The sequence below is a fragment of the Hemiscyllium ocellatum genome, chromosome 30 (genome assembly GCF_020745735.1).
Source record: "Hemiscyllium ocellatum isolate sHemOce1 chromosome 30, sHemOce1.pat.X.cur, whole genome shotgun sequence".
NCBI lineage: Eukaryota > Metazoa > Chordata > Chondrichthyes > Orectolobiformes > Hemiscylliidae > Hemiscyllium > Hemiscyllium ocellatum.
The window spans coordinates 46,245,976-46,272,179 of record NC_083430.1 but is presented as its reverse complement, the minus strand read 5'-3'; the positions used below and the strand labels follow the sequence as shown (position 1 = coordinate 46,272,179).

The 26,204-nt window shown below is 40.7% G+C and overlaps 1 protein-coding gene and 1 non-coding gene across 2 annotated transcripts; both read left to right on the top strand.

Annotated features, from left to right (window-relative positions):
* The first annotated feature begins 85 nt into the window (after positions 1-85).
* ppp1r8a (protein phosphatase 1, regulatory subunit 8a) lies at positions 86-25,234 on the top strand. Its single transcript, XM_060847244.1, has 7 exons — positions 86-180; positions 6,501-6,561; positions 8,423-8,576; positions 11,443-11,660; positions 12,189-12,333; positions 15,057-15,121; positions 21,655-25,234. The coding sequence occupies exons 1-7, from the start codon at positions 137-139 to the stop codon at positions 22,012-22,014; spliced, it is 1,047 nt and encodes a 348-aa protein (XP_060703227.1). The 5' UTR covers positions 86-136; the 3' UTR covers positions 22,015-25,234.
* LOC132830189 (small Cajal body-specific RNA 1) lies at positions 7,295-7,457 on the top strand. Its single transcript, XR_009646351.1, has one exon. It is a non-coding gene; the product is annotated as a small Cajal body-specific RNA 1 (non-coding RNA).
* Positions 25,235-26,204: the final 970 nt, after the last annotated feature.

The following is a 26,204-nucleotide window of genomic DNA, read 5'->3' as shown; positions in this document are numbered from 1 at the left end:
CCAATGGCGGTGGATCGGTAGACTACATTTCCCAGAGTACATTCCGGTGGGTTTGTTGGCATGCGCGGTGAATGCGGAAAGCCCCGCCCACTCGGTTACCCAGAATCCGGTGCGGCCTCGTATCGATGTGATTCAAATGCAGGCGATCCAGCTCAAACCCGTCTTTGATTGTCCGTCATGGTGAGTTGGTACAGCAACGCTCCGCCGTGATGAGGAAGAGCCTTTCGCAGCCTTTCGATTGCAAGCAATAGCCTCCCTCTGGACTGTGCTTTGTGTCAGAGGCTGCAGTCTGACCTACTAGGCCGCAGTGTGGCTGCGCTGCGGCGGCGGGACCGCCCCACTCCCTCCTCCAACTCTCCTCCCCCTCCAAACACTCCCCTCCCCCTCCCCTCCAAACCCCCTCATACCCTCACCCTCCAAACACTCCCCTCCCCCTCCCCTCCAAACCCCCTCATACCCTCACTCTCCAAACACTCCCCTCCCCCTCCCCTCCAAACCCCCCTCCTCCCCTCCCCCTCCAAACCCCCTCCTCCCCTCACCCTCCAAACCCCCTCATACCCTCACCCTCCAAACCCCCTCCTCCCCTCACCCTCCAAACCCCCTCCTCCCCTCACCCTCCAAACCCCCTCATACCCTCACCCTCCAAACACTCCCCTCCCCCTCCCCTCCAAACCCCCCATACCCTCACCCTCCAAACACTCCCCTCCCCCTCCCCTCCAAACCCCCTCATACCCTCACCCTCCAAACACTCCCCTCCCCCTCCCCTCCAAACCCCCCATACCCTCACCCTCCAAACCCCCTCATACCCTCACCCTCCAAACACTCCCCTCCCCTCCAAACCCCCTCCTCCCCTCCCCCTCCAAACCCCCTCCTCCCCTCACCCTCCAAACCCCCTCCTCCCCTCACCCTCCAAACCCCCTCCTCCCCTCACCCTCCAAACACTCCCCTCCCCTCCCCTCCAAACCCCTTCCTACCCTCACCCTTCCAAGCCCCCCTCCTACCCTCACCCTTCCAAGCCCCCCTCCTCCCCTCACCCTCCAAGCCCCTTCCTCCCCTCACCCTCCAAGCCCCTTCCTCCCCTCACCCTCCAAGCCCCTTCCTCCCCTCACCCTCCAAGCCCCCCTCCTACCCTCACCCTCCAAACCCCCCTCCTACCCTCACCCTCCAAGCCCCCCTCCTACCCTCACCCTCCCAACCCCCCTCCTACCCTCACCCTCCAAACACTCCCCTCACCCTTCCAAGCCCCCCCTCACCCTTCCAAGCCCCTCTTTCTCCTCCTCTTCCAAACCCTCACCCTCCAAACCGTCTTCCCTTCTCCTCTTCCCTCCTCCGCTCCCCCCTCCCCTTCCAAACCATCTTTCCCCTCCCTCTCTAAGCCCTCTTTCCCCCAACTCACTTGCCCTGTCCAACCTCCTAACACCTCCAACCCTCCCTCCCCCTCTATACTTACTCCCACCCCCATACTTTCTCCCTCCCTCCCCTCCCATTGCCCTCCTCTCCCCTTTCTCCACTGTCTCTCCTGCTCCCCCCACCACCGTTCCCTCTTCCCCACTCGTTGCCCTGTCCCAACTTCTCTCTCCATTTTCTGCTCCCACTCGCTTTTCCAAATCACTTTCCACGCGTATAGTCATACAGTTTGGAAACAGACCCTTCAGTCCAACTAGTCCATGCTGACCGAGTTTTCCGTTCTAAACTAGACCCACTTTCCTGCATTTGGCCCACTCTTCCTATTTGCATATATATCCAAATGTCTTCTAACTTTAGCTGTATCTATCATTTCGTCTGGCAGTTTGTCCCACATATGGAACATATGAAGTTTGTTCCTTCTGTCTGAAAAATGTTCTCCCTTAGGTCCCTTTTAAATCTTTTTCCTCTTATCTTAAAAATATGCCATATAGTTTTGAACTCCAGCCCCCCCCCCCCCCCTCCCCCATCTTGAGGCAAAAGATATTTGCTATTCACCTTGTCCATGCCCCTCATGGTTTTATAACTCTCTATAAGGTCACCCCTCTGCTGATGAATGTCATAAATGGTAGCTGAATTATATTTTAACATTTATGTAATTCTCATTACATATTTTTTCTGAATATTTATTTTTCTGCATGTAATTGCCTTATCTAATTAAATGCCTCAATCAATGAGAAACAATATCCTCAGATGTAATGTGTTTTCTATGTTTTAGCTTTTTTGAAAATGTTCACATATGCAACCATGCCATATTTCTCCCGCAGTTTTTTTTATTGTCAGCTGAGTTTGTCTGCTAGCCCTTGTTTAAAATTTGATTGATTGGTTGCCCTTGTTTGGTTACACTCAAGTCACGGGCAGGATAAATCCCCAGGACCTGATCAGGTGTACCCAAGAACTGGGAACTGGGAAGCTAGAGAAGTGATTGCTGGGCCTCTTGCTGAGATGTTTGTATCATGGATAGTCACAGTTGAGGTGCCGGAAGACTGGAGGTTGGCAAACATGGTGCCACTGTTTAAGAAGGGCGGTAAAGACAAGCCAGAGAACTATAGACCGGTGAGTCTGACCTCCGTGGTGGGCAAGTTGTTGGAAGGAATCCTGAGGGACAGGATGTACATGTATTTGGAAAGGCAAGGACTGATTCAGGATAGTCAACATGGCTTTGTGTGTGGGAAATCATGTCTTACAAGCTTGTTTGAATTTTTGAAGAAATAACAAAGAAGATTGAGGGCAGAGCAGTAGTTGTGATTATTTTTCGACTTCAGTAAGACGTTCGATAAGGTTCCCCATGGGAGACTGATTAGTAAAGTTAGATCTCATGGAATACAGGGAGAACTAGCCATTTGGATACAGAACTGGCTCAAAGGTAGAAGACAGAGGGTGGTGGTGGAGGGTTGTTTTTCAGAATGGAGGCCTGTGACCAGTAGAATGCCACAAAAATCGGTGCTGGGCCCTCTACTTTTTGTCATTTACAGAAATGGTTTGGATGTGAGCATAACAGGTACAGTTAGTAAGTTTGCAAATGACACCAAAATTGGAGGTGTGGTGGAAAGCGAAGAAGGTTACCTCAGATTACAACAGGATCTTGACCAGATGGGCCAATGGGCTGAGAAGTGGCAGATGGCGTTTAATTCAGAGAAATGCGAGGTGCTGCATTTTGGGAAAGCAAATCTTAGCAGGACTTATCCACTTAATGATAAGGTCCTAGGGAGTGTTGCTGAACAAAGACACCTTGGCGTGCAGGCTCATAGCTCCTTGAAAATGGAGTTGCAGGTAGATAGGAAAGTGAAGAAGGCATTTGGTATGCTTTCCTTTATTGGTCAGGATTGAGTACAGGACATTGGTTAGGCCACTGTTGGAATATTGCGTGCAATTCTGGTCTCCTTCCTATTGGAAAGATGTTGTGAAACTTGAAAGGGTTCAGAAAAAATTTACAAGGATGTTGCCAGGGTTGGAGGATTTGAGCTATAGTGAGAGGCTAAACAGGCTGGGGCTGTTTTCCCTGGAGCGTCGGAGGCTGAGGGGTGACCTTAGAGGTTTACAAAATTATAAGGGGTATGGTTAGGATAAATAGGCAAAGTCTTTTTCCTGGGGTTGGGGAGTCCAGAACTCGAGGGCATAGGTTTAGGGTGAGAGGGGAAAGATATAAAAGAGACCTAAGGGGTAACTTTTTCACACAGAGGGTGGTACATGTTTGGAATGAGCTGCCAGAGGATGTGATGGAGGCTGGTACAATTGTAACATTTAAGAGGCATTTGGATGAGTATATGAATAGGAAGGGTTTGGAGGGATATGGGCTGTGTGCTGGCAGGTGGGACTAGATTGCGTTGGGATATCTGGTTGGCATGGACGGGTTGGACCGAAGGGTCTGTTTCCATGCTGTACATCTGTATGACTCTATTTGTGCCTCCCTCATACTCCCCACACCAGTATTTACATTCAGCCCTACTCTAAATATTTCACCCTGGGCTAAGCTCTCAATTCCTTTTCCTGTCTGTCTCAAAGGCTCCTGGCTTCCAGTTCTTTTGTATCATCTGTCTCCTCTTCTGTATAAGCCTGTCCTGCTGAGTCCTTATTAACAATTCCAGTGCTCTATTGGATGGAGTCATCTGTGTCCCACAGAATCCTAAGCTCGTACAAACCCAGCTCCCATTGCTCCATCATCCCATGTCCCATTGTTGGGGTGGATGTACAGTCTAAGCAATAGCAATCGCTGGGGTGTAGTTCTTTACAAAACAGAAAACAATTGTTAACATGATTATTCACATCAACAAAACAATGCCCGTATACAACCCTGTAGTCAGACTTATGTGAGTGGGTTGGTCCTGAGAGCGATAACGAAAATTCAGAATGATTTTATATGGTTCCTGTGTATGTCATCAGTGATCACCTCCTCAGTCACCTGTCATGCCACCAGCACTTCATCCCAGCGTTAGACTCAAAGTGCCTTTTCCTGTAACAGCTAGGTTATCAAAGACTGAATCGTTCATCGTTCTCTGTATCTGCATTTTGAGTGTTTTCTCATGCACACCCTACTGTTGTGTAGAAATTCTAGTAACTGATCCAATCTTGTTGATATGGAAAGATGTCATCCCTGAGTCATTCACATCTATGGTGAAAGTTGGCTATGCATTTCATATTTTATTGCAAGACTGTCATCTTGTGGTTAATCACAGTGATGCATTTCAGTGATGCAGTGATACCATCCATTATTTAATTGTCAGTTTAAATGGATGCAAGGCCCCTTTCAACAAAAATTGACAAGTTTATCATGAGATTTCTTTGGGACTGACACCCCCATTACATTACATATATGGGGGTAACAGTGATGGATGTCTGGCCTGGGGATTGTTTGAGTCTGTCTGTTCACAAGGTACTTGATGCAATGTAAAATTTTTTAATATAATTTTGTGATGTAACGTTAATTGCATATTGCATCTGTCAGAAATGTTTAAAATAGTGATAGGATGGAATTGAGCATAGTTGATGTCTGCAGTATGACACAACTGCTGTGATAGATCCATTTGATCCCAGACTAGGTACTTGAACTAAAAATTTCCTATTACTGCAAGCAATCTAAATCATAACCATATTTCAAAAGGCTGATAGTTTTCAGAGTCTGTACCTAGAATGTGCAGTACGTTCTGAGCTGTTTGGTCTCAGGTGAATGCAAAAAATCCTACAACACTCTTTAAAGAAAGTAGAGCAGTTTACCTGGTGGATGAAAGTGAGGACTACAGATGCTGGAGATCAGACTCCAGATTAGAGTGGTGCTGGAAAAGCACAGCAGGTCAGGCAGCATCCGAGGAGCAGGAAAATCGACGATTCGGGCAAAAGCCCTTCATCAGGAATACTCACTCTAATCCAGTTTACTTGGTGTCCTGGCCAACATGTAAACCTGAACCAAAATCTGATTATTATCTCCACACGTGTTACCAGACTGCTGGGTTTCTCCAGCAGCAGCTGTTTCTGTTTGCAAAAAATTGAAATCTGGCTAATGTAGGAGTGAAATGACTTCAATAATAGCAAGTGGAAAGGTAAACAATTGGATAACTGATCTTTTGAAAAATTGTGGCAGCTGGTGCTGTATTGTAATGGGTAAATAGAACAATTGTCTGTGTCTATAATATGAATAATCATTAAAGTAACAATGTATGAAATAAAAGTTTGCACAATTATGAACATTACAGCATGCAAAAACGTATAATCCATCGCAAAATATAATTTTAAACTGTAGAATAAACATTAAGATCTTTTGCACCCTGTGCTTTAGAATTAAAGTCCTTGAGTTCACATGCTTTCAGGTTAAGTTCATTAACTTCTCGTGTATATGTGGTTTGAGTTTTATAAAGCATTGGCTGACTTTCATTGTATAAATGTTCAATATCTTATTTGTGTAATGGTGCCTTTTCTCAATTCTATTACACCTTTACTTTTATGAGTAAAATAATGGTGGAGGTCTGAACTAAAAACAGAAATTATTGGAGAACCAGCAAATCTGGTCAGCTCTTCGACTTTGGTCTGGTAAGAGATGGTGGCAATGGAATTTGAGAACTGGTATCAGAAGATTCCACAGTCCGAGTTGAAAAGATGGGACTAATGGGTCAATCTGAAATACAAAACAGAAGCTTCAAGAGTGAAGACTACTCTCTTTAGGCTGTAATGTTGATTATTTGTATGTGTAATACACGTTTTGTTTGTTTATTCAGTTTGCTTTAGTCATTGATTGCTTTATGTTCTTTAATGAAGATTTGTTGACTCGTCATTTTGTTGCTCTGAGTTAAAAAAGATTTGATTGCACTTGTGAGAATTTAATTTTGTTTGAAGACTTCAAATATGCAAGATTTGGGGCAATATGCACTGAAATCACTTTTCTCTGTTATACAATTACTGTTGTTTAATAAAGCTGCTGGGACTTTTTAATGTCTCAACTCGGGGGCTTGAAGGCAGACATTCTGGTTCGGAGGTAGAGACACCCCCAGTGTTTGACAGACTGTGATATATGGTTTTACACTAAAAACTTCTTCTAATTTCAGGGCAGGGAAACCACCACCAGGACTTCATTTGGATGTTGTGAAAGGAGACAAACTAGTAGAGGTGAACACTTGTGTTATATTTCCTTTTGGGCAAAGCGATCTTGGTGTTTCATTTTTTAAAAATTCCTTCACTGGAAGTGAAATACAACTGTATTGGTCACTGGATCTGATAGGAATGCCTGACTGTCACTTAACCAAGCAAATAATTAAACTTGAATACAAGTCAAATGCATTCATAAATTAAGGTCAACCAGTCAAAGCATTGTCCAAGTTTCATATACAGATTGTGAAGGTTTAACTCTAGAACATCCCCAGAGCACATGGCTAAACTAGGTGTTTGAATATCTGAAGAGCTACTTTCATTATAAATCAGTCTAGGTAATGCATTGGAAGTCCTTTTTCTCGTGTTTAAATCTCCCCGGTTCTCTTGCTTTTCATTACCGTGTCGTTTTCCCCCTTCTCCGTTTGCTTTACCCTTACTGTGCGCATCTTCAGTGGTCTAAATACTGTGCACTAAATTTCCTTTGCTTCAGCTTTTCTCCATTTCACTGGTCCTTTAAAATTTACTCGTTTGGCTAAGGTTTTGACCAACCTTGCTAATATTTGTTTTGGTATCACTTTTAGGTTTAATGCACTTCAGTGGAGCAGTGTGGAATATTTCTCTGTACAAAAAAAAGCAATATACATGCAAAATATTATAAAAATGTTTGCTCAGTTTCACCTTACAGACGTCATAACATTTTGTTTTGCTTTGTTCATCCATTCCATTTTGTATCCTGGGTAATATAGGAGGCATGCACCAGATACTAGCCTGGCTGTCGTCGCAGTTTTAACATAGAACTGAGACAATCTATGATTGTTGGGTCCAAGTGGTGCTAAATCAAAATTTTAAAAAAACCTTGAGCATATTAGCTTAGTGTGTAGAGAAACACTGAGTTATAACTCAGAGGTACAGCACTCCTCCATTGTTAGAAGCCTCTAGTTTGTTATCAGGATTAATAGCTCATAATTTGCTGAAATTAAATATTTCATGACATGGCCTGTGTTGTAGTTTTTACATCATTCATCTCAATTTTTTGAGCCTCCTTATCAAAGTGTAAATTGGTAGTGGTCAGTGCATCTTTTCAAACCTTGATTGTCTGGAATAATACTCTTATCTCCTTGTGAAGCTTACAGTAAAGAAAGAAACAGCAAGTAACAGCACACAACCTGTGTAAATTAAAAGTCCAGTTTAATAGAGAAAAAGATAAAGGGAGGGAAATAAGATGAGTCTAAAGGGAAAAAAAACAGCAAAGGTAAGAGAATGAAGATATTTAAAAATAATCCCTCAACAATTTTATTCTCCTGCAGAGCAACTCCAAAGTTTTAGCTGTCACGTTTGATTTGTGGAGCCCCAAAGTTGATTTGCATTGTAGGAATATGAATTATGTCATAAGCAGCCCACAAGTTGACAAATAATAGCCTTAACTTTCTGTGAGTTTAGTTTCATTTTGTATTTAAAATTCTATTATAATCAAATCATAGGTTGGTTGATGTGACAGTTCTATGGTTGTGAGGCTAATGGACAGAACAACATGCAAACCATGAGTTTGTAGTGCTCACAACTCGATAACGCACCTCTTCTTCTTCACTGTTGAATACTGTTATTTTCCTAAAAAATGGGCGTTTATGACACTAAATTGTCAAAAAGTCAGTAAGTTTGCATTGGACATCAACTTAAAATATATCCTATTTGAAGAATGCAAAGGTTAACAGCTTTTATAACTCTTCTTCCAATCACTCCCATTTGTCCTTGAACAAATGGTTTTAATATTTTGCCATTTGATACCATATTATTTTTCTGACTTGTTGCAAGCTGCATCAGTAAGTAATGCAAAACAGTTAAATAATATGTTGTTATGTTTTGGTATTTTTTTCACCAGAAACTCATCATTGATGAGAAAAAATACTACCTCTTTGGAAGAAACCCTGACATTTGTGATTTTACCATTGACCATCAATCATGTTCAAGAGTCCACGCTGCTTTGGTCTATCACAAACATTTGAAAAGAGTTTTCATCATCGATTTGAACAGCAGTAAGTGCTATTACATTGTATGTTATAAGTATTTTTAAAATGTTTGCAATAGTCAAGTTTGAGGAGCCGCAGGGCTTCAAAGCACTTGAGGGGCTGTGCTAAATGACAGGATTAAGGTGTAGGCTTCAATGAGAGAAATGTAATAATGAGAGTCCAGAGACAGTATATTCCCCTGTTATGTTGAAAAGAAAGGCTGGTGGATATAGGGAATACTGGATGACTAGAAAAATTGAGGTTTTGGTTAAGAAAAGGAAGGAAGGAGGTATATGCCAGGTATAGACAGGAGAGATTGAGAGAATCCTTAGAGTACAAAAGCAGTAGGAATATACTTAGGAGGGCAGAAAGGGGGCATGAGATAGCTTTGGCAAATAGGGTTAAGGAGAATGCAAAGGGTTTTTATAAATACATTAAGGTCAAAAGGTTAACTAGGGAGAGAATTGCGGCCCTCCAAGATCAGCAAGGTCACCGACGTGTGAAGCTGCAGGAGATGGGGGAGATACTAAACGAGTATTTTGCATTGGTATTTCCTGTGGAGAAGAACATGGAAAATATAGAATGTAGGGAAATAGATGGTGACTTTTTGAAAAACATCCATATTACAGAGGAAGAGATGCTGGATGGCTTTGTGCATGGTAAATCATGTCTGAGGAATTTGATTGTGTTTTTTGAAGAAGTAACAAAGAGGATTGATGAGGGCAGAGCAGTAGATGTGATCTATCTGGACTTTAGTAGGGTGTTTGACAAGATTCCCCAACGAAGCTGGTTAGCAAGGTTAGATCTCATGGAATACAGGAGAACTCGCCATTTGGATACAGAACTGGCTAAAAGTAGAAGACAGAGGGTGGTGGTGGAGAGTTGTTTTTCAGACTGGAGTCCTGTGACCAGTGGAGTGCCACAAGGGTCGGTGCTGGGTACACTATTTTTCGTAATTTATATAAACGATTTAGATGTGAATATAGGAGATATAGTTAGTAAGTTTGTAGATGACACCAAAATTGGAGGTGTAGTGGCCAGCGAAGAATGTTACCTCAGTACAATGGGATCTTGATCAGATGGGCCAATGGGCTGAGGAGTGGCAGAATAGCTTTGGTATGCTATCCTTTATTGGTCAGAGCATCGAGTATAGGAGTTTGTTGCGGCGGTACAGGACATTGGTTCGGTCATTTTTGGAACATCGTGTACAATTCTGGTCTCCTTCCTATCAGAAGGATGTTGCAAAACTTGAAAGGGTTCAGAGAAAATTTACAAGGATATTGCCAAGGTTGGAGGATTTGAGCTATAGGGAGAGGTTGAATAGGCTGGAGCTGTTTTCCCTAGAGTGTTGGAGGCTGAGGAGTGACCTTATAGAGGTTTATAAAATCATGAGATGTATGCGTAGTATAGTAGTCGGAGTCTTTTCCTTGGGGTAGGGAGTGCAGAATTAGAGGGCATAGGTTCAGGGTGAGAGGGGAAAGACATAAAAGGGGCAACCTTTTCACTCAGGATGGTGCGTGTATGTAATGATCTGCCAGAGGAAGTGGTAGAGGCTGGTACAATAACATCATTTAAAAGGCATCTGGATGGGTATATGAATAGGAAAGGTTTAGAGGGATATGGGCCAATTGCTGGCAAATGGGGCTATATTAAGTTAGGATGTCTGATTGGCATGGATGAGTTGGACCAAAAGGTCTGTTTCTGTGTTGTACACTTTAGATTAGATTAGATTAGATTTAGTGTGGAAACAGGCCCTTCGGCCCAACAAGTCCACACCGACCCGCCGAAGCGCAACCCACCCATACCCCTACGTTTACCCCTTACCTAACACTACGGGCAATTTAGCTTAGCCAATTCACCTGACCCGCACATCTTTGGACTGTGGGAGGAAACCGGAGCACCCGGAGGAAACCCACGCAGACACGGGGAGAACGTGCAAACTCCACACAGTCAGTCGCCTGAGTCGGGAATTGAACCCGGGTCTACAGGCGCTGTGAGGCAGCAGTGCTAACCACTGTGCCACCGTGCCGCCCTTAAACTTCTATGACTAAAGATTTCAATGCTCCAATATGTTGTTCTCTTCACATTTCTGCCCATTTGTGTTCTCTATCCTGCATCCTACTTCCTTTTCTGCAACCCTCTAACTTGGCCATTTACTACCTTTTCAACTTTTTTACAACTTTGCGTATGTACATATCAAAAACCTTCAAAAACATCTGGTGACTTTCTTTTGTGATGCAAATTCTGAAAGTATACCCTTGGTTTTCCTCAGCCACCCAGGCCATTTTCTCACAGTGATTTTGAGCATTGACCTTTATAGCGATATCTTAACTGTTATTTTGTGTTAAATTGCGGTAAGAAAATTATGCAAATATGCAATAACTTTTCCTTTACCTACATCACTTTTTGCTGTTCCTAGTATCTGAAGATCGACCTGAGCAAATTGTCGACAATGGTTCAAAAAATCCAATTCCTTGTTTCTCAATTTTGGTCCCTCCTGCCCTGCATTCAGAAGTTTGTTGGTTCCTGCATTAATCCAGCTCCTTTTCTCATTTAGTATTATTTGACATGGTTTTTTTATCTTTCTTTCACAGTTGTGTTGACCTGGTAATATTTACTATGATATAATGGAGACCTGCATGTGCTTAAATGGAACACCAAAATAATTCTTTTAATTGATCTGTAGAAGGGAATTATAAGTTGTCTTTTCCTTGATAACACTACTAGGATGGAGAAATTTGTGTTCCCTCTTTCTTCCTTCCTCTAAAGCAAAAGTGATAGATACCTAAGCTGCAGACTGTCAGACTGTAAATTAGTTGAGTTTTACTAGTTTACTAATCATTTAATTCATCAAGTACTTAATTAACTTACAGCTAAGTAATTGCTTTTGTAGCTCATGGTACGTATCTAGGGCGTCTTCGTTTGGAGCCCCACAAACCACAGCAGGTTCCCATAGACTCCACGTTGTCATTTGGAGCCTCAACACGAGCGTATACACTACGCGAAAAACCACAGACAATGCCATCCACAATCAAGGGTGATGAAATTGCAGTGGAAGATGATGAACTGAAGGGACTGCTGGGTTTACCTGAAGAAGAGACAGAACTAGATGTAAGTCCTCGTCTAAGTCAATTTCTGCACTTCAGGATAGTCTGGTTTAAAGGGGTACATCAAACATTCTTGGAACATTATTTAAGGTAGTAGCTGTATGGTGGCAAAGATTTTTGTGGAAATAGATGAATTGTATAAATATTTCCTTTGGTGATGTTGGCTTGTTAATATATGCTGAATTTTAGCAGCTTTAATGAAGTCCTTTAATTCTTCGAGCTTCTATTTCATACCCAATGGTACTATGTCATTTAATTGTCACTCTAAATAAACAATTCTGTCTGTGCATCCTGACCAGTTGAATCGTTGTTTTATCCTTTGCATTTATGGTGCCACCAAAGAGAACGGGGAGGTTTCCAATATAGCCTTGTGATTCATGGGAACAGGAACAGAACGTGTTTGGTTGTCTATTTTAGAAGGCAGAGTATTTCTTCAGTTTAGTTTATTGGTCCATTACTTTAATGTGAAATGCCTTTTCAAGTTAAAATCAAAGGACATATTGAAAATACCCTACCTTTGCTTGCCTCTTAGAATTTGACAGAATTCAACACAGCTCATAACAAAAGAATATCTACACTGACAATTGAAGAAGGAAATCTGGAAATACAGAGGCCAAAACGTAAAAGAAAGAGCTACCGTGTATCATTCAGTGATGATGAAGAAATAATAAATCCGGGTATGCTGTCTGTAAACTTTATGCAGTTCTCACTTGAAATAACGAATTTTAATTTGCAAGTTTGACTGTGATTTTAATTTCCTGCAAAGTTGAACATAGTGAATATCTTGAGTGAGGTGCAGCAGAGATCCACTCCAATATGTGCTCCCTTATGTATGTATCAGAGAGCCCAGGCTAGATTTATTTGTGGTCATATTTATGGCCACTGGTTTTAGGATCTCCCACAAGTGGAGACAAATAGGATGCTGTCAGGTCACACATCTCTTTATAGGAGAAAGTTCTATAGGAACGGTTCAGTGGTTAGCACTGCAGCCCCACAGCACCAGGGACCTGGGTTCAATTCCCACCTTGGGCTGCTAGTGACTGCGTGGGTTTCCTCTGGGTGCTCCCACAATCCAATCCAAGGATATGCAGTTCAGGTGAATTGGCCTTGCTAAATTGCCCATAGCATTAGGTGCATTAGGGATAAATATAGGGTAGGCAGCATCCCAGGAGCAGGTGAATCAATGTTTTGGGCACAAGCTGCTCCTCAGACACTACCTGAGCTATGCTTTCCCAGCAACACACTCAACTCTGATCTCCAGCATCTGCCGTCATCACTTTCTCCTAGTAAATATGTGGTAGGGGAATGGGTGGGTGGGTTACTCTTCAGAGGGTTGGTGTGGACTTGTTGGGCTGAAAGGCCTGTTTCCATACTGTAGGGAATCTAATCTAAAAGTCCAACTTGGTCAATGGTTTTAGATAGGTGGCACCATTTAGTTTTGATCAATATTGTGCAATCTTTTTGCAACTTATCCAGTCAGTAGCTTGCTATCTCTGTATAGTATGGAGTCCAGACTTGTGCACAATACTCTGTGCTCGAACCAAGGTTTTAAACAAGTTTAAGAACTTCTCTGCATTTAAAATTTTTCCCTCAAAATAATCCCCAGTGTTTTCATTAATCTGTGTTAATGCTTTGAGTAAATTGTGTGCCCGTTCCCTGAGCTACACTTGTTTCTCAATTCCATTTAGGCTTTTATGTTCCATGGATTATGTAGCCTCCTGTTCTTCCTATGAAAATACCACCTCTCAGTTTTTCATACTAAGATTAATGTTCCAATTACATCAATATGTAATTTTAACTTTTTTTAATGTCATGGAATGGTGAAACTACAACAATTGTTCATTCCTGTCTGCCATTAAAATAAAATGGGAAAGGTGGCCTGACCTCAGTTAACCAGGGAAATTAAGGATAACTTTAAATCTATAATTGGCTCTTTTTTTTAAAAAAAAAGCAGACCTGATAATTAGATCAGGTTAGATTTTTGCAGAAGAGAACAAAGTGGTTGATTATTAGAAGGAGAAATGAATATTAAACCCTGATGTGGAGATACCACTATTGGACCAGGGTGGACAAAGATAAAAATCACGCAACACCAGGTTATGGTCCATCAGGTTTATTTGGAAGCGCTAACTTTTGGAGCACTGCTTCTTCATCAGGTAGCTATGGAGTACGATCATAACACACAGAATTCTGTGTCTTATGATCCTGCTTCACTTAACTGATGAAGGAACAGCGTTCCGAAATCTCGTGCTTCCAAATAAACCTGTTGGACTATAACCTGGTGTTGTGTGATTTTTAAATTAGAAAATGAAAGTAAGCTTTCCAGGATGTACAAATTGATTGTTGAAGTTTCTAAACATTAAAAAATGAAGACAAATGTAGGTCCCTACAGTCAGAAACTGTAAGAAACAAAGGGAATTATAATGGGCAACAAAAGGATGGCAAATGAATTAAATTAATACTGAGATTCTGTCCCCTTAGCGAGGGATACAGATATCACAACCAAAAATGTTGGGGAACATAGGCAAAGTGAGAGTGAGGAACTGAAGGAAAAGCTGAGCTATGTTGAAAATGTAATTTAAAAGAAGTTCTGGGTCTTGTATATCAAAGAACAGAAACCAGCATATCCCATTATAAAGGATGAAAGTTTTAATCTCAGATTCTTTACTGTATCACACCTCCATGACACTGGACTCCTTTGGCCATAAATTCTGAGAGTATGATCTTAACCTCCACAACCACCTAATGAAGTAGCTGAACTTCAAAAGCTAGTGTTTCCAAATAAACCTGTTGGACTATAACCTGGTGTTGTGATTTTTAACTTGGTCCACTCCAGTCCAACACCAGCACCTCAAAGTCATGGAAACCATAATCTACCTTCATTACCTTCACATGTGGGGATACATGCAGAGAACTCAGCATTGCTAAGCAATCATGTCGAAATAAGAATCATAATTTGGATTAATTATGATACTTCTGCCTTTGACTCAGAAAATTGAGTTTAAGCCCAGTTCCAGTGACCTTGTGCATCTTCTTTAGTGTAGCATCTCTGTACAGTCCCAAGGAATTTCCACATTGCTGGAAATTCCTGTTTCCTTTTTGGTGCAATATTTTAAACTCCATGATGATATATAAAGATGATCAGTGTTCTTCCACCTTGATCAACATTTGTCCTGTAGAAAACACTGCCACAAACTACATTTACCAGTCATCCTCATTGTGGATTTGCAAGACAAATTGGCAACCATGTTTTCCCTCAAAATAAAATGTACTTCATACACTTGGAAAATAATGAGTTGTCTATGGAGCATCATTTTGGATTGCCTGTATTCTGAAATATACTCCATAAAAAGAATTTATTTAATTGTTGTAATCTTCAATTTGCTTCTTCCCTTTTCAGAGGATGTTGATCCTTCAGTGGGTCGCTTCAGAAATATGGTTCAAACAGCAGTGGTGCCACTCAAGGTAAGCAAAGCCATCAGTTTTTATTGTGTATTATAGGCAGTCATATATTTTAAGTTTAAATTAGCTTGTTGTTTGAGATCGCAGTCTAAGCAAGTTGGCATATACTGCTAAGGAACATAGATACAGGTGTAGGCCATTCAACCAATCAAGACTGCTCCACCATTTAATATGATTTTGACTGAACATTTTTAAATTCTATTTACACCATTTATCAAAGATTTATCAACCTCTACTTTAAATATATTCCAAGATTGAGCTTCCAAGACCCTCTTAGGATAGAACATTCCAAAGATTTACCTCCCTCTGTAAAAAAAAAATGTATTTTCTTCATCTCTTGTCCTAAATGGCGTCTCCCTTATTTCTGGTTCTCGATCCCCACCCCCGTCGGGCAAACGTCTTGCCTGCATCGACACTGTATGTCTGTTTAAATATTTTGTAGATTTCAATGAGATCCCCTTTTACTCTTTGAGATTTTAAACATTGCAGCCTGAGTTTATAATCCCACTTTATAGGTTAGCCCCATCATCCCAGAAACTGGTGGACCTTTGTTGCACTCTTTCTAAGGCAGTCCTGTCTTTCCTCAGATAAGGTGATCAAAACTGCGCACAGTATTTCAGGTGCAGTCTAATCAAGCTCTTATACAATTGAAGCAAGACATCAGTACTCCTGTCCTCAAATCCTCTTGCAATAAATGCTGAAATTCCATTAGCCGTCCTAATAGCTTGCTGAAACTGTATGTTGGCCTTCATGAGTAATTGCCAAGGGTATCCAAAAGTATCTTTGCACACCTACGCTTGCCATCCTCTCATTGTTTAGGATATACTCTGCCATCTGTCTTTCCTATCAAAGTAGATGATCTTACATTTTTCCACATCATATTCCATCTGCCAAGTTCTTATCCATTACTAACCTTGCTCAAATCCTCCTGAAAACATATTACATCTTCACAATGCATATTCCTGATTAGCTTTGTATTATCTGCATATTTGGAAAAATTACATTTGGTCTCCACACACAGATCTTTGATACATATTGTGAACAGCTGGGGTCCCAAGTCTTGATCCTTGTAATGTGAGTTGCAGTCTGTCAGTGTGAGAATTAGCCATTTATTCCTATTCTGTTTTCTGACTGCTGGCAAATCCTTAACCCATGATAATACATAATCTCCTATAACTTGTGCTTTAACTTTGGGAGCCAGCGTCACATGGGGGAACCTTCTCAAAACGTAGAACATTACAGCACAGTGCAGGCCCTTCAGCCCTCAATGTTACGCTGACCTGTGGAACCAATCTGAAATCCATCTAATCTGCACTATTCCATTCTCATCCATATGCCTATCCAATGATCATTTAAATGCCCTTAAAGTTGGCGAGTCTACTACTGTTGCAGGCAGTGTGTTCCACACCCCTATTATTTACTCAGTAAAGAAATTACCTCTGACATCTGTCCTACATCTATCATCCCTCAATTTAAAGCTATGTCCCCTTGTGCTAGCCATCGCCATCCAAGGAAAAAGGCTCTTACTGACCAACCTATCTAACTCTCTGATCATCTGTCATGTCTCAATTAAGTCGCCTGTCAACCTTCTTCCTAACGAAAACAGCCTCAAGTCCCCCAGCCTTTCCTCGTAAGACCTTACCTCCGTACAGGTAACATCCTAGTAAATCTCCTCTGAACCCTTTCGAAAGTTTCCACATCCTTCCTATAATGCAGTGACCAGAACTATATGCAATACTCCAAATGTGGCCACACCAGAGTTTTGTACAACAGCAGCATGATCTCATGGTTCCGAAACTCTATCCCTCCACCAATAAAAGCAAACAGACCGTATGCCGCCTTAATAACCCTATCAACTTGGGTGGCAACTTTCATGGATCTAAGTACCCTGGACACTGAGATCTCTCTGCTCATCTACACTACCAAGAATCATACCATTAGCCCAGTACTCTGCGTTCTTGTTACTCCTTCCAAAGTGAATCACCTTACACTTTTACGCATTAAACTCCATTTGCCACCTCTCAGCCCAGCTCTGCAGCTTATATCTATGTCTCTCTGTAACCTACAACATCCTTCGTCACTATCCACAACACTACCGATCCTAGTGTCATCCGCAAATTTACTAACCCATCCTTCTATGCCCTCATCCAGGTCATTTATATAAATGACAAACAACAGTGGACTCCAAACAGATTCTTGCGGTACCCCACTAGTAAAAGAACTCCAGGATCAATATTTCCTATTAATCACCACTCTCTGTATTCTTTCAGCTGGCCAAGCCTCTCTATTTTATACAGTAGCCTACCGTAGGGAACCTTATCAAACGCCTTACTGAAATCCATGTACACCACATTAACCGCTTTACTTTAATCCAACTGTTTGGTCGTTTTCTCAAAGAACTCAATAAGGTTTGTGAGGCATGACCGACCCTTTACAAAACTGTTGACTATCCCAAGTCACCTTATTTATAATCATCTAGAGATGAATCCTATCTCTGATAACCCTTGCCTACACTTTACCCAGAACTGAAGTAAGGATCACAGGCCTATAATTTCCAGGGTTGTCTTTACTCCCATTCTTGAGCAGAGGTACAACATTTGCTATCCTCCAGTCTTCTGGCACTATTTCTGTAGACAATGATGACATAAAGGTCAGGCTTGGCAATCTCCTCCGTGGCTTCCCAGAGGATCCTGGGATAAATCACATCCGGTTCAGGGGACTTGGCTATTTTTACACATTCCAGAATTGCTAGCACCTCTTCCTTATTCACCTCAATCCCATCTAGTCTAGTAGCCTGTATCTCATTATTCTCCTCGACCACGTGGTTTTTTTTCTAGTGTGAATACTGACAAAAAGTGTTCATTTAGCACTTCCCCTATTTCCTCTGACTCCACACACAACTTGCCACTACTATGCTTGATTGGCCTTAATCTTCTCTCGTCATTCTTTTATTTCTGATATGCCTAATGAAAGCCTTAGGGTTTTCCTTCATCCAATCAGAGGGTGGTGGTGGAGGGTTGTTTTTCAGACAGGAAACCTGTGACCAGTGCAGTGCCACGAGGATCAGTGCTGTGTCCACTTCTTTTTGTCATTTATATAAATGATTTAGATGTGAGCATAAGAGGTATAGTTAGTAAGTTTGCAGATGACACCAAAATTTGGAGGTGTAGTGGACAGTGAAGAAGGTTACCTCAAATTACAACAGGATCTTGATCAGATGGGCCAATGGGCTGAGAAGTGGCAGATAGAGTTTAATTTAGATAAATGTGAGATGCTGAATTTGGGAAAGCAAATCTTAGCAGGACTTATACGCTTAATGGTAAGGTCCAAGAGAATCTTGCTGAACAAAGTGCAGGTTCATAGCTCCTTGAAAATAGAGTCGCAGGTAGATAGGATAGTGAAAAAGGCATTCGGTATGCTTTCCTTTATTGGTCAGAGCATTGAGATTGGAGTTGGGAGGTCATGTTGCGGCTATACAGGACATTGGTAAGGCCACTGTTGGAATATTGCGTGCAATTCTGGTCTCCTTCCTATCGGAATGATATTGTGAAACTTGAAAGAGTTCAGAAAAGAATTAGAAGGATGTTGCCTGGATTGGCGCCTTTGAGCTGGAGGGAGAGGTTGAACAGGTTGGCGCTGTTTTTCCTGGAGCGCGGAGGCTGAGAGGTGACCTTATAGAGGTTTATAAAATCATGAGGGTAAATAAACAAAGTATTTTCCCTGGGGTTGGGGAGTCCAGAACCAGAGGGCATAGGTTTCGGGTGAGAGGGGAAAGATATAAAAGAGACCTAAGGGGCGACCTTTTCACGCAGAGGGTGGTATGTGTATGAAATGAGCTGCCAGTGGAAGTGGTGGAGGCTAGTATAATTGCAACATTTAAGATGGGTATATGAATAGGAAGGATTTGGAGGGATATGGGCTGGGTGCTGGCAGGTGGGACTAGATTGAGTTGGGATATCTGGTCGGCATGGACAAGTTGGACCGAAGGGTCTGTTTCAGTGCTTTATAATCTCTCTGACCCTATGACTCTATCGCCAGTGACTTCTCATGTCCCCTTCTGGCTCTTCATAGCTCTCTGTTTAGGTCTTTCCTGGCTAACCTGTAACTATTAAGCACCCTAACTGAGCCATCACATCTCATCCTAACATAAGCAGCCTCCTTTCTCTTGACAAGAGATTCAACTTTCTTAGTAAACTTCTTCCCTGCTTGACCGGTACATGCAGTAGCTAGTCCTTGAATAAGCTCCACATTTCAATTGTGCCCATTCCCTGCAGATTCCTTCCCCATCCTATGCATCCTAAATCTTGCCTAAGTGCATCATAATTGCCTTTCCCCCAGCTATAACTCTTGCCCTGCGACCTATCCCTTTCCATCACTAAAGTAAACATAACTGAGTTGTGTTCACTATAACCAAGGTGCTCACCTACATCCAAATCTATCACCTGGCCAGGTTCATTCCCCAGTACCAAATCTAATGTGGCCCATGTTGGCCTGCCTACGTGCTGTGTCAGGAAATCCTCCTACATACATCGGACAAAAACTGACCCATCTAAAGTACTTGATCAAGCGTATTCCCAGTCAATATTTCGAAAGTTAAAGTCCCCCATAACAACTACCCTGGCACTCTGTCCTATTGAGGATCATCTTTGCTAGGCTATCTTCTATATCTCTGGAACCATTTGGATACCTATGGAAAACTCCCAACAAGGTAACCTCTCCTATCCTGTTTCTAATCTCAGCCTATATTACCTCAGTAGAGGAGTCTTAAAACATCCTTTCTGCCACTGTAATACTGTCCTTGACTAACAGTGCCACACCATCCCTCCTTTTACCATTTTCTCTGTTCTTAGTGAAATATCTAAATCCCGGAACCTGCAATAACCATTCCTGTCCCTGCTCTACCCAAGTCTCTGAAATGGCCACAGCATCGAAATCCCAGGTTCCAACCCGTGCTGCATCTTATTCTGGTTGCTCCTGGCGTTGAAGTAGACACATATCAAACCCACTTCTTGCCTACCAGTGCCTCCTTGCAATCTTGAAATCTTAGTTCTGACTTCACTACTCTCATCCTCCCGTATACACAAACTACAATTTTGGTTCCCATCCCACTGCTAAATTAGTTTAAACCCACCCAAAGACATTAGCAAATTCCCCCGCACAGGATATCGGTACCCCTCTGGTTCAGGATGAAGACCATCCTGTTTGTAGAGGTCCCATTTACCCCAGAAAGAGCCTCGGTTATCTAGAAATCCAAAACCCTCCCTCCTGTACCATCCCTTTAACCACGTGTTCAACTCCTCAGTGTCCCTATTCCACACTTCGCTAACACGTGGCATGGGCCACAAACCAGAGATAACAATTGTTTGTTCTAGCTCTCAGCTTTCACTTAGCTCCCTGGATTTCTGCTTTAAATCCCCATCTCTCTTTCTATGTGTATTGTTGGTGCCTATTTGGACCACGATTTGGGGATGCTCCCTCTTACCGAGCAGTCCTGTTTTTGCTCCTGCTCAGTGTGCACTCTGCCTATACACGGGGTAAATCTTTATATATTTTAAAATTTACCTTCCTGTCAGGCATCTGATCCTCGCTATCTGAAAAGCCTTCTGAAAATTTAAATATAGTGCCTTGGTTGACTCCCCTTGATAATTTTGTTAGTAACATCCTCAAAAAAAAACTCTTAAGTTTGTTGAACACTATTTTCCATTCACAAATCTATACTGATGATGCTCATTCGGATCATTTTTTGTGGTATCCATTTACGAAGTTGTTTTAAGATGTATCTTAACTTCCCAATCCTTAGATTTATTACTGTTTCTGGCCACTCTAAGGTTTTTGTTTTAGTCTTGTCCAATGTACAGTGGAACCTTGATTATCCAAAGGATATGGGCGGGGGAGCATTTTGTTCCGTTAACCGAATGCCAGATAGCAGTTTAGTCAAGCATCGGGACATTGCAATCTTGCCGGATAATCTGATATTCCTCTAACAACCTTTAAAAATATTGTCTATTAACTGTATATGTTCATACATTTTGATATATTTTTCTGGTCCAGCTCAGCTAACTTGTGCCTAATTCAGAATTGCCCTTATTCAAAGTTAAGATCCTTGCTCCAGTTGAGGTACTTCACTTGCAAACAATGTTACAATTGACCACAATGTTAGAATTTTAACATTGTGTTTGTGGCAGAATATGAGACCCCTTATTTGATAAATCTTAGTTCTACGTATTTTCAGTCTTTTAAATTTATTCTGTAGCAGCCTTTATTAGATTTGTAAAACTGAATTATTTTGAATAGAAGACACATAGTTAGGATAATGGTTTTTGTGTAACACTTAATTTCTTGACATGCTAAATGTTACTGGTACAAGACTGTTTGTTCTTCAACTGGCAGCCTGTGTTTGGCTATTTTAAACACTTCACTGACACGCATGTTATTTTGCTTTCCTATATTTTGGATGAGAAAGCTGTCAGTGTTGAACATAAGAAATATTGTTGACAAAATGTAATCATTTTTATTTTTTTGGAAAAAAATTACAGAAAAAGAAGACAGAGAGTCCCAGTTCACTAAGTCTGGAAGATGGAGTTGCTAGGCGTATGCAGAATTTCCCATTCAACGCTAGTTTATATGGTGGCCTCCCTCCAACTAGTGGTGATTCTTCTTCTCAGCTACATGGTAATACAATGGGAACCGCAATGATAGGAGGACTGCCTATGCCATTTCCAAATCCAGCTCCAGAGGTGGACTTGGCACCAGCAGTTGTACCAGCAGCTGTGACTATAAACCCTGTTCCCAACACTGGTGTGTTCAATGCAGAATCTGTTAACGAACCGAAGAAAAAGAAATATGCTAAGGAGGCCTGGCCTGGCAAGAAACCTACTCCATCATTGCTTATTTGATGATTTTGTTCTTTTTTCAAAAAAATAAAGTCACCTAGGATTTGAGGACCGAGAGGGGCTTTCTTTTAATTCTGTTAATATGCCTAAAATTTATATGAGCTTTGTACAGATGTTTGTACAGTTGTGTAATAGATTCACAGCCTTTCAACATTACTGTTACTGCTTTTTACCTCTAACCTGTATTTCAGTGTAAATTACAAACAGCATTGCCAGTTGTTGGACTAAAATCACAAACTATTTTTCTGCCACATGTGCTTTGTTTCAGTGAGTAGAATTATACATGAGGGGCTCTACGTTTTTATATTGGGCTTTTTAGATAAACAGTGCTCTGCTTTCTCTACTTATGATTAAAACAAGTCATTTATTACTGCTTAGACACACTCTGAAACTGTAATTTTCATGCTCCCAGGACTTTGTAAAGCAGAATTTCAGCACTTAGCATATTACACTTACATGTGCTAAGTATAACGAAGTTATGGCAAGTCAAATTACCTTCCCCATTTTTTTCATTTACTTCAGTGAGTTAGTGAATAATCTCTAATTGGTTTCCACAGGTATGGTTTGGTACATTTTGATCGCTGCATGACTTGCAATAAAACTGGTTGGTTACAATATTTTGTAGCCACCAATTTTCAGAACATAGTTTTTCAAATTACTCTGAAGAGAAATCCATTCTTGAGTCAAGTAATTTTCTTGTGAAGCTTTATTTTTTAACTTGTTGTGAAATGAAGTCATTGTGACATTTTTGCGTTTATTATGGAAATCAGTTGTGAAATTAAAACCTCTCAAATATTTAAAGACAAAGTTCTGCAGACGTTACCTGCATTGGTGGATGCTAAAAGATTTGACATTACATTCAAACTGTTCAGCTTTTTAAATACATTTTGGCTGTCGCAAGTGTGCCTTTTTGTGTCGAGCGATGATGAATTAATCTGTGGAGAAAGTTCATCTTTTGGTGTTCTGTGTGGGGCTAGGATATGTTGCTAGCTTTTTCATTTTAAAATCAGTATGTATGAAATGCAGATCAAATGGTCAGAGGTCTAAAGTATATAATAGCTAGAGGTCACTATCTAGCCTGATGTTCTGAGAGAAATGCTGTATCGTTAAAAATACAATCTTCTTGATGGGATATTAAATCAAGCACTTGATTTTCCTCCCAGGTGTATATGAAAAATCTCATTGCACTATTCCAAAAGGCATAGGGGAAATGGTATTCTGGCCAGCACTTAACTGGACACACATTATTTGGGCATTTATTTCATTTTTTTTTGTGAGCTGGCATTCCATTAATTGTTGTCTCCTATGTCACAACAGTTCTGAATTGTATAATTGCCTGTAAATGCCTTGGACTGTTGGAAGACCATCAGCAAAGCTGTATGAGTTCTCTGCAAATCTTTGCTTTTTTTTAAGATCGTTCTCATACAAAAATGCAAAGTCAACTTGTGCATTATAATGTCAGCCTTTCTGAAAGATTTGGTTTAGGGCAAGAAAAGCAATGGATTATTGAATCCAATATTTGTTTTATTTTAAAATAATGTCAATAATTTTGATTGGTATTAACCTCAAAATCTGACCCCCTCTTACCTGCAAGGTAATAACTATAGTTAAAATGAAAATTGCAATAAAACTGTAAATGTACAACTTCAAAGCTATAAATACAAACCAGATCACAGCATAACTTCATGATAAGACTGGTTTATGCTCCTGGTGGACCCCTTACATGCTGCTGATTCTGTACATTACCAACCCTTTAAGCTTCTGTTTTCCAATATGATTGATCATGTCTTGCTCAAACTAGTTGAAATTCATCTCTATAGAGCCCATAACCAACTTCACTCCAGTTGGTAATACGTTCCAGTGATTTAAGCTAGATTGCTATCACTAGACAGCACAGAGCTTGCATCTTATTTTTGTAAAGAATGGACTTTTGAGATGTGCTCTGTCACCGCAGAAGCTTTGAAATCGAGATTGCTGCAATTTGTCAAGAAAAGACATTAAAACTTGCTATTTGTCAGAGGTGCAGGATGAGTTGTCCCCCTCAAGCCCAGTGTTTATTTTTGGGGACTGGCATGGGAACAATCAATTCTACTTGAAATTCCAAAATTTTTTGGTTAACATTATGCTCATGCATTTTTGAGACACATTTTTCATAAAGTGCAAAGTTACTTAAAGAGCTCCTTCATCCAAAATATGAATAAATTTGTAAAGGTATGAATTTGTGTTCCGAATCGTCCTGATGTTATATTTTAATATTATCTTTCATGCCTGCCACCTCCATCTCAGGATTATTTGACTTCCAGTTGGTTTTCTAGAACATTCACTGGACTTAGTGCAGTGCTCTAGCAATTTCTACTATGCTTGATTTTTCTGCAGTTGCCTAAATCAGCCTACAAATATATGAAGATAACATGCACTATCTGCAAATCTTTTACCTGAAATCTCTGGGCAAAATCCCACAGAGTACAAGATCATGAAAGTCAAGAGTAGTGATGTAATGAAGATTCAACAGCCTGGAGTCAAAAGTGAAGTTGAAAGATTGGGAATAAGCCTGTTTTATGGAAGACAACAGTATCTGAAATGCATTATGTTTTCCCTGTTTTTTTTCCCACCAGTTCAATGTAGTGCTTGTGATTCGTAAAAAATTTAAGGGTCAGCCCATTGGTTATTGCATAATCTCTCCAGTGTGAGATGCTTAAAATGGTAATTTTTGAGATTGAGTGAAATAAAGTCGTACAGAATGCACTAGCTAGGGTCACTCTTCAAGTTGCCCAAAGGTTGCAAGTTTGGATTAACTGCAGTAAAAATTAGCCAGTGTATTTAATGTGAATCCTATGAAAGATGATTGAAAAGAAATAAGAGAATGCAAGATCAAAGTGTATATTGCTTTAGTATAAGTTTTTTTTGTCTGTATTGTTATCTTTGCTTGGTTTTGTATTTTTTATGACCAAATCTTATTTTTTAGACAAACCTGAAAATACACATACTACATCACCTTCAATGTTTTCAGTCCTCAAAATCTATATGGCAGCTTATGTGATCTCGAGCACTGTTTTGAGTTTGTGGTTGGTTGTGGATTTCTTTTTTAATAAAAAAAAGTATTATAGTTTCACCTTTGAAAGTGCAAGCTATGACATGGAACCATTATCTTTTGTTTATCAACAGATTTGTAATTGGTAGAGACTTTAAAGTTCTGAAAATAAATGTCATGTTTTATGTAAAATTGCAATTTAAGTATTCTCTTTCAGACCTGAGATGATGTGGAGTTGCAAATATGTAGATTGTTTATACCTTATAGCTAAAACAATGAGGAAAATAAAATTCATAACACAAAATATGACTGCCTTCACATTCCGAAGCAAAATTGGGCTTGTAAATGAATCTTTCATTAATTTGATTTAATTATTTATAAATGGAATTGAGACTAGATGGGAATTTGCTTTTGGGATACTTTGCATGCTCAGCTTAACTACTCAGAACTTGATTGACTTTTATGCTTTTTTTTTCCAATTAAAACAAACATTTGGGGTTTACACACTATTGAATTAAACTGAACATTTTAGTTTGAGTCCAACTTACTTCCATATTGCCATTTGTGACCTTCCCTATAATTCCAGGTTTAAGATCTATTTTTAGCACTGTTGTTTTCCTTTCACTGCCATGGTAACATTAGACATTATTTTCTAAGGGATTTCTACAAAGACTGATTAATTGCACAGCTTTGCAGGTAAGAGGAATGTGTAGTACTGGGTAGTTTGTGATATGAGATTTCATTCAAGAATTCATTTAACATTCCAAGAATCCATGATTTTATTTCTGTGGGCGGCACGGTGGCACAGTGGTTAGCACTGCTGCCTCACAGCGCCTGTAGACCCGGGTTCAATTCCCGACTCAGGCGACTGACTGTGTGGAGTTTGCACGTTCTCCCCGTGTCTGCGTGGGTTTCCTCCGGGTGCTCCGGTTTCCTCCCACAGTCCAAAGATGTGTAGGTCAGGTGAATTGGCCAAGCTAAATTGCCCGTAGTGTTAGGTAAGGGGTAAATGTATGGGTGGGTTGCACTTTGGCGGGTCGGTGTGGACTTGTTGGGCCGAAGGGCCTGTTTCCAAACTGTAAGTCTAATCTAATCTAATCTAATTTGTTCTTTAGTTAATTCTACATTTAATTTTCTATACTTGGTTACATTATTTGGAAAA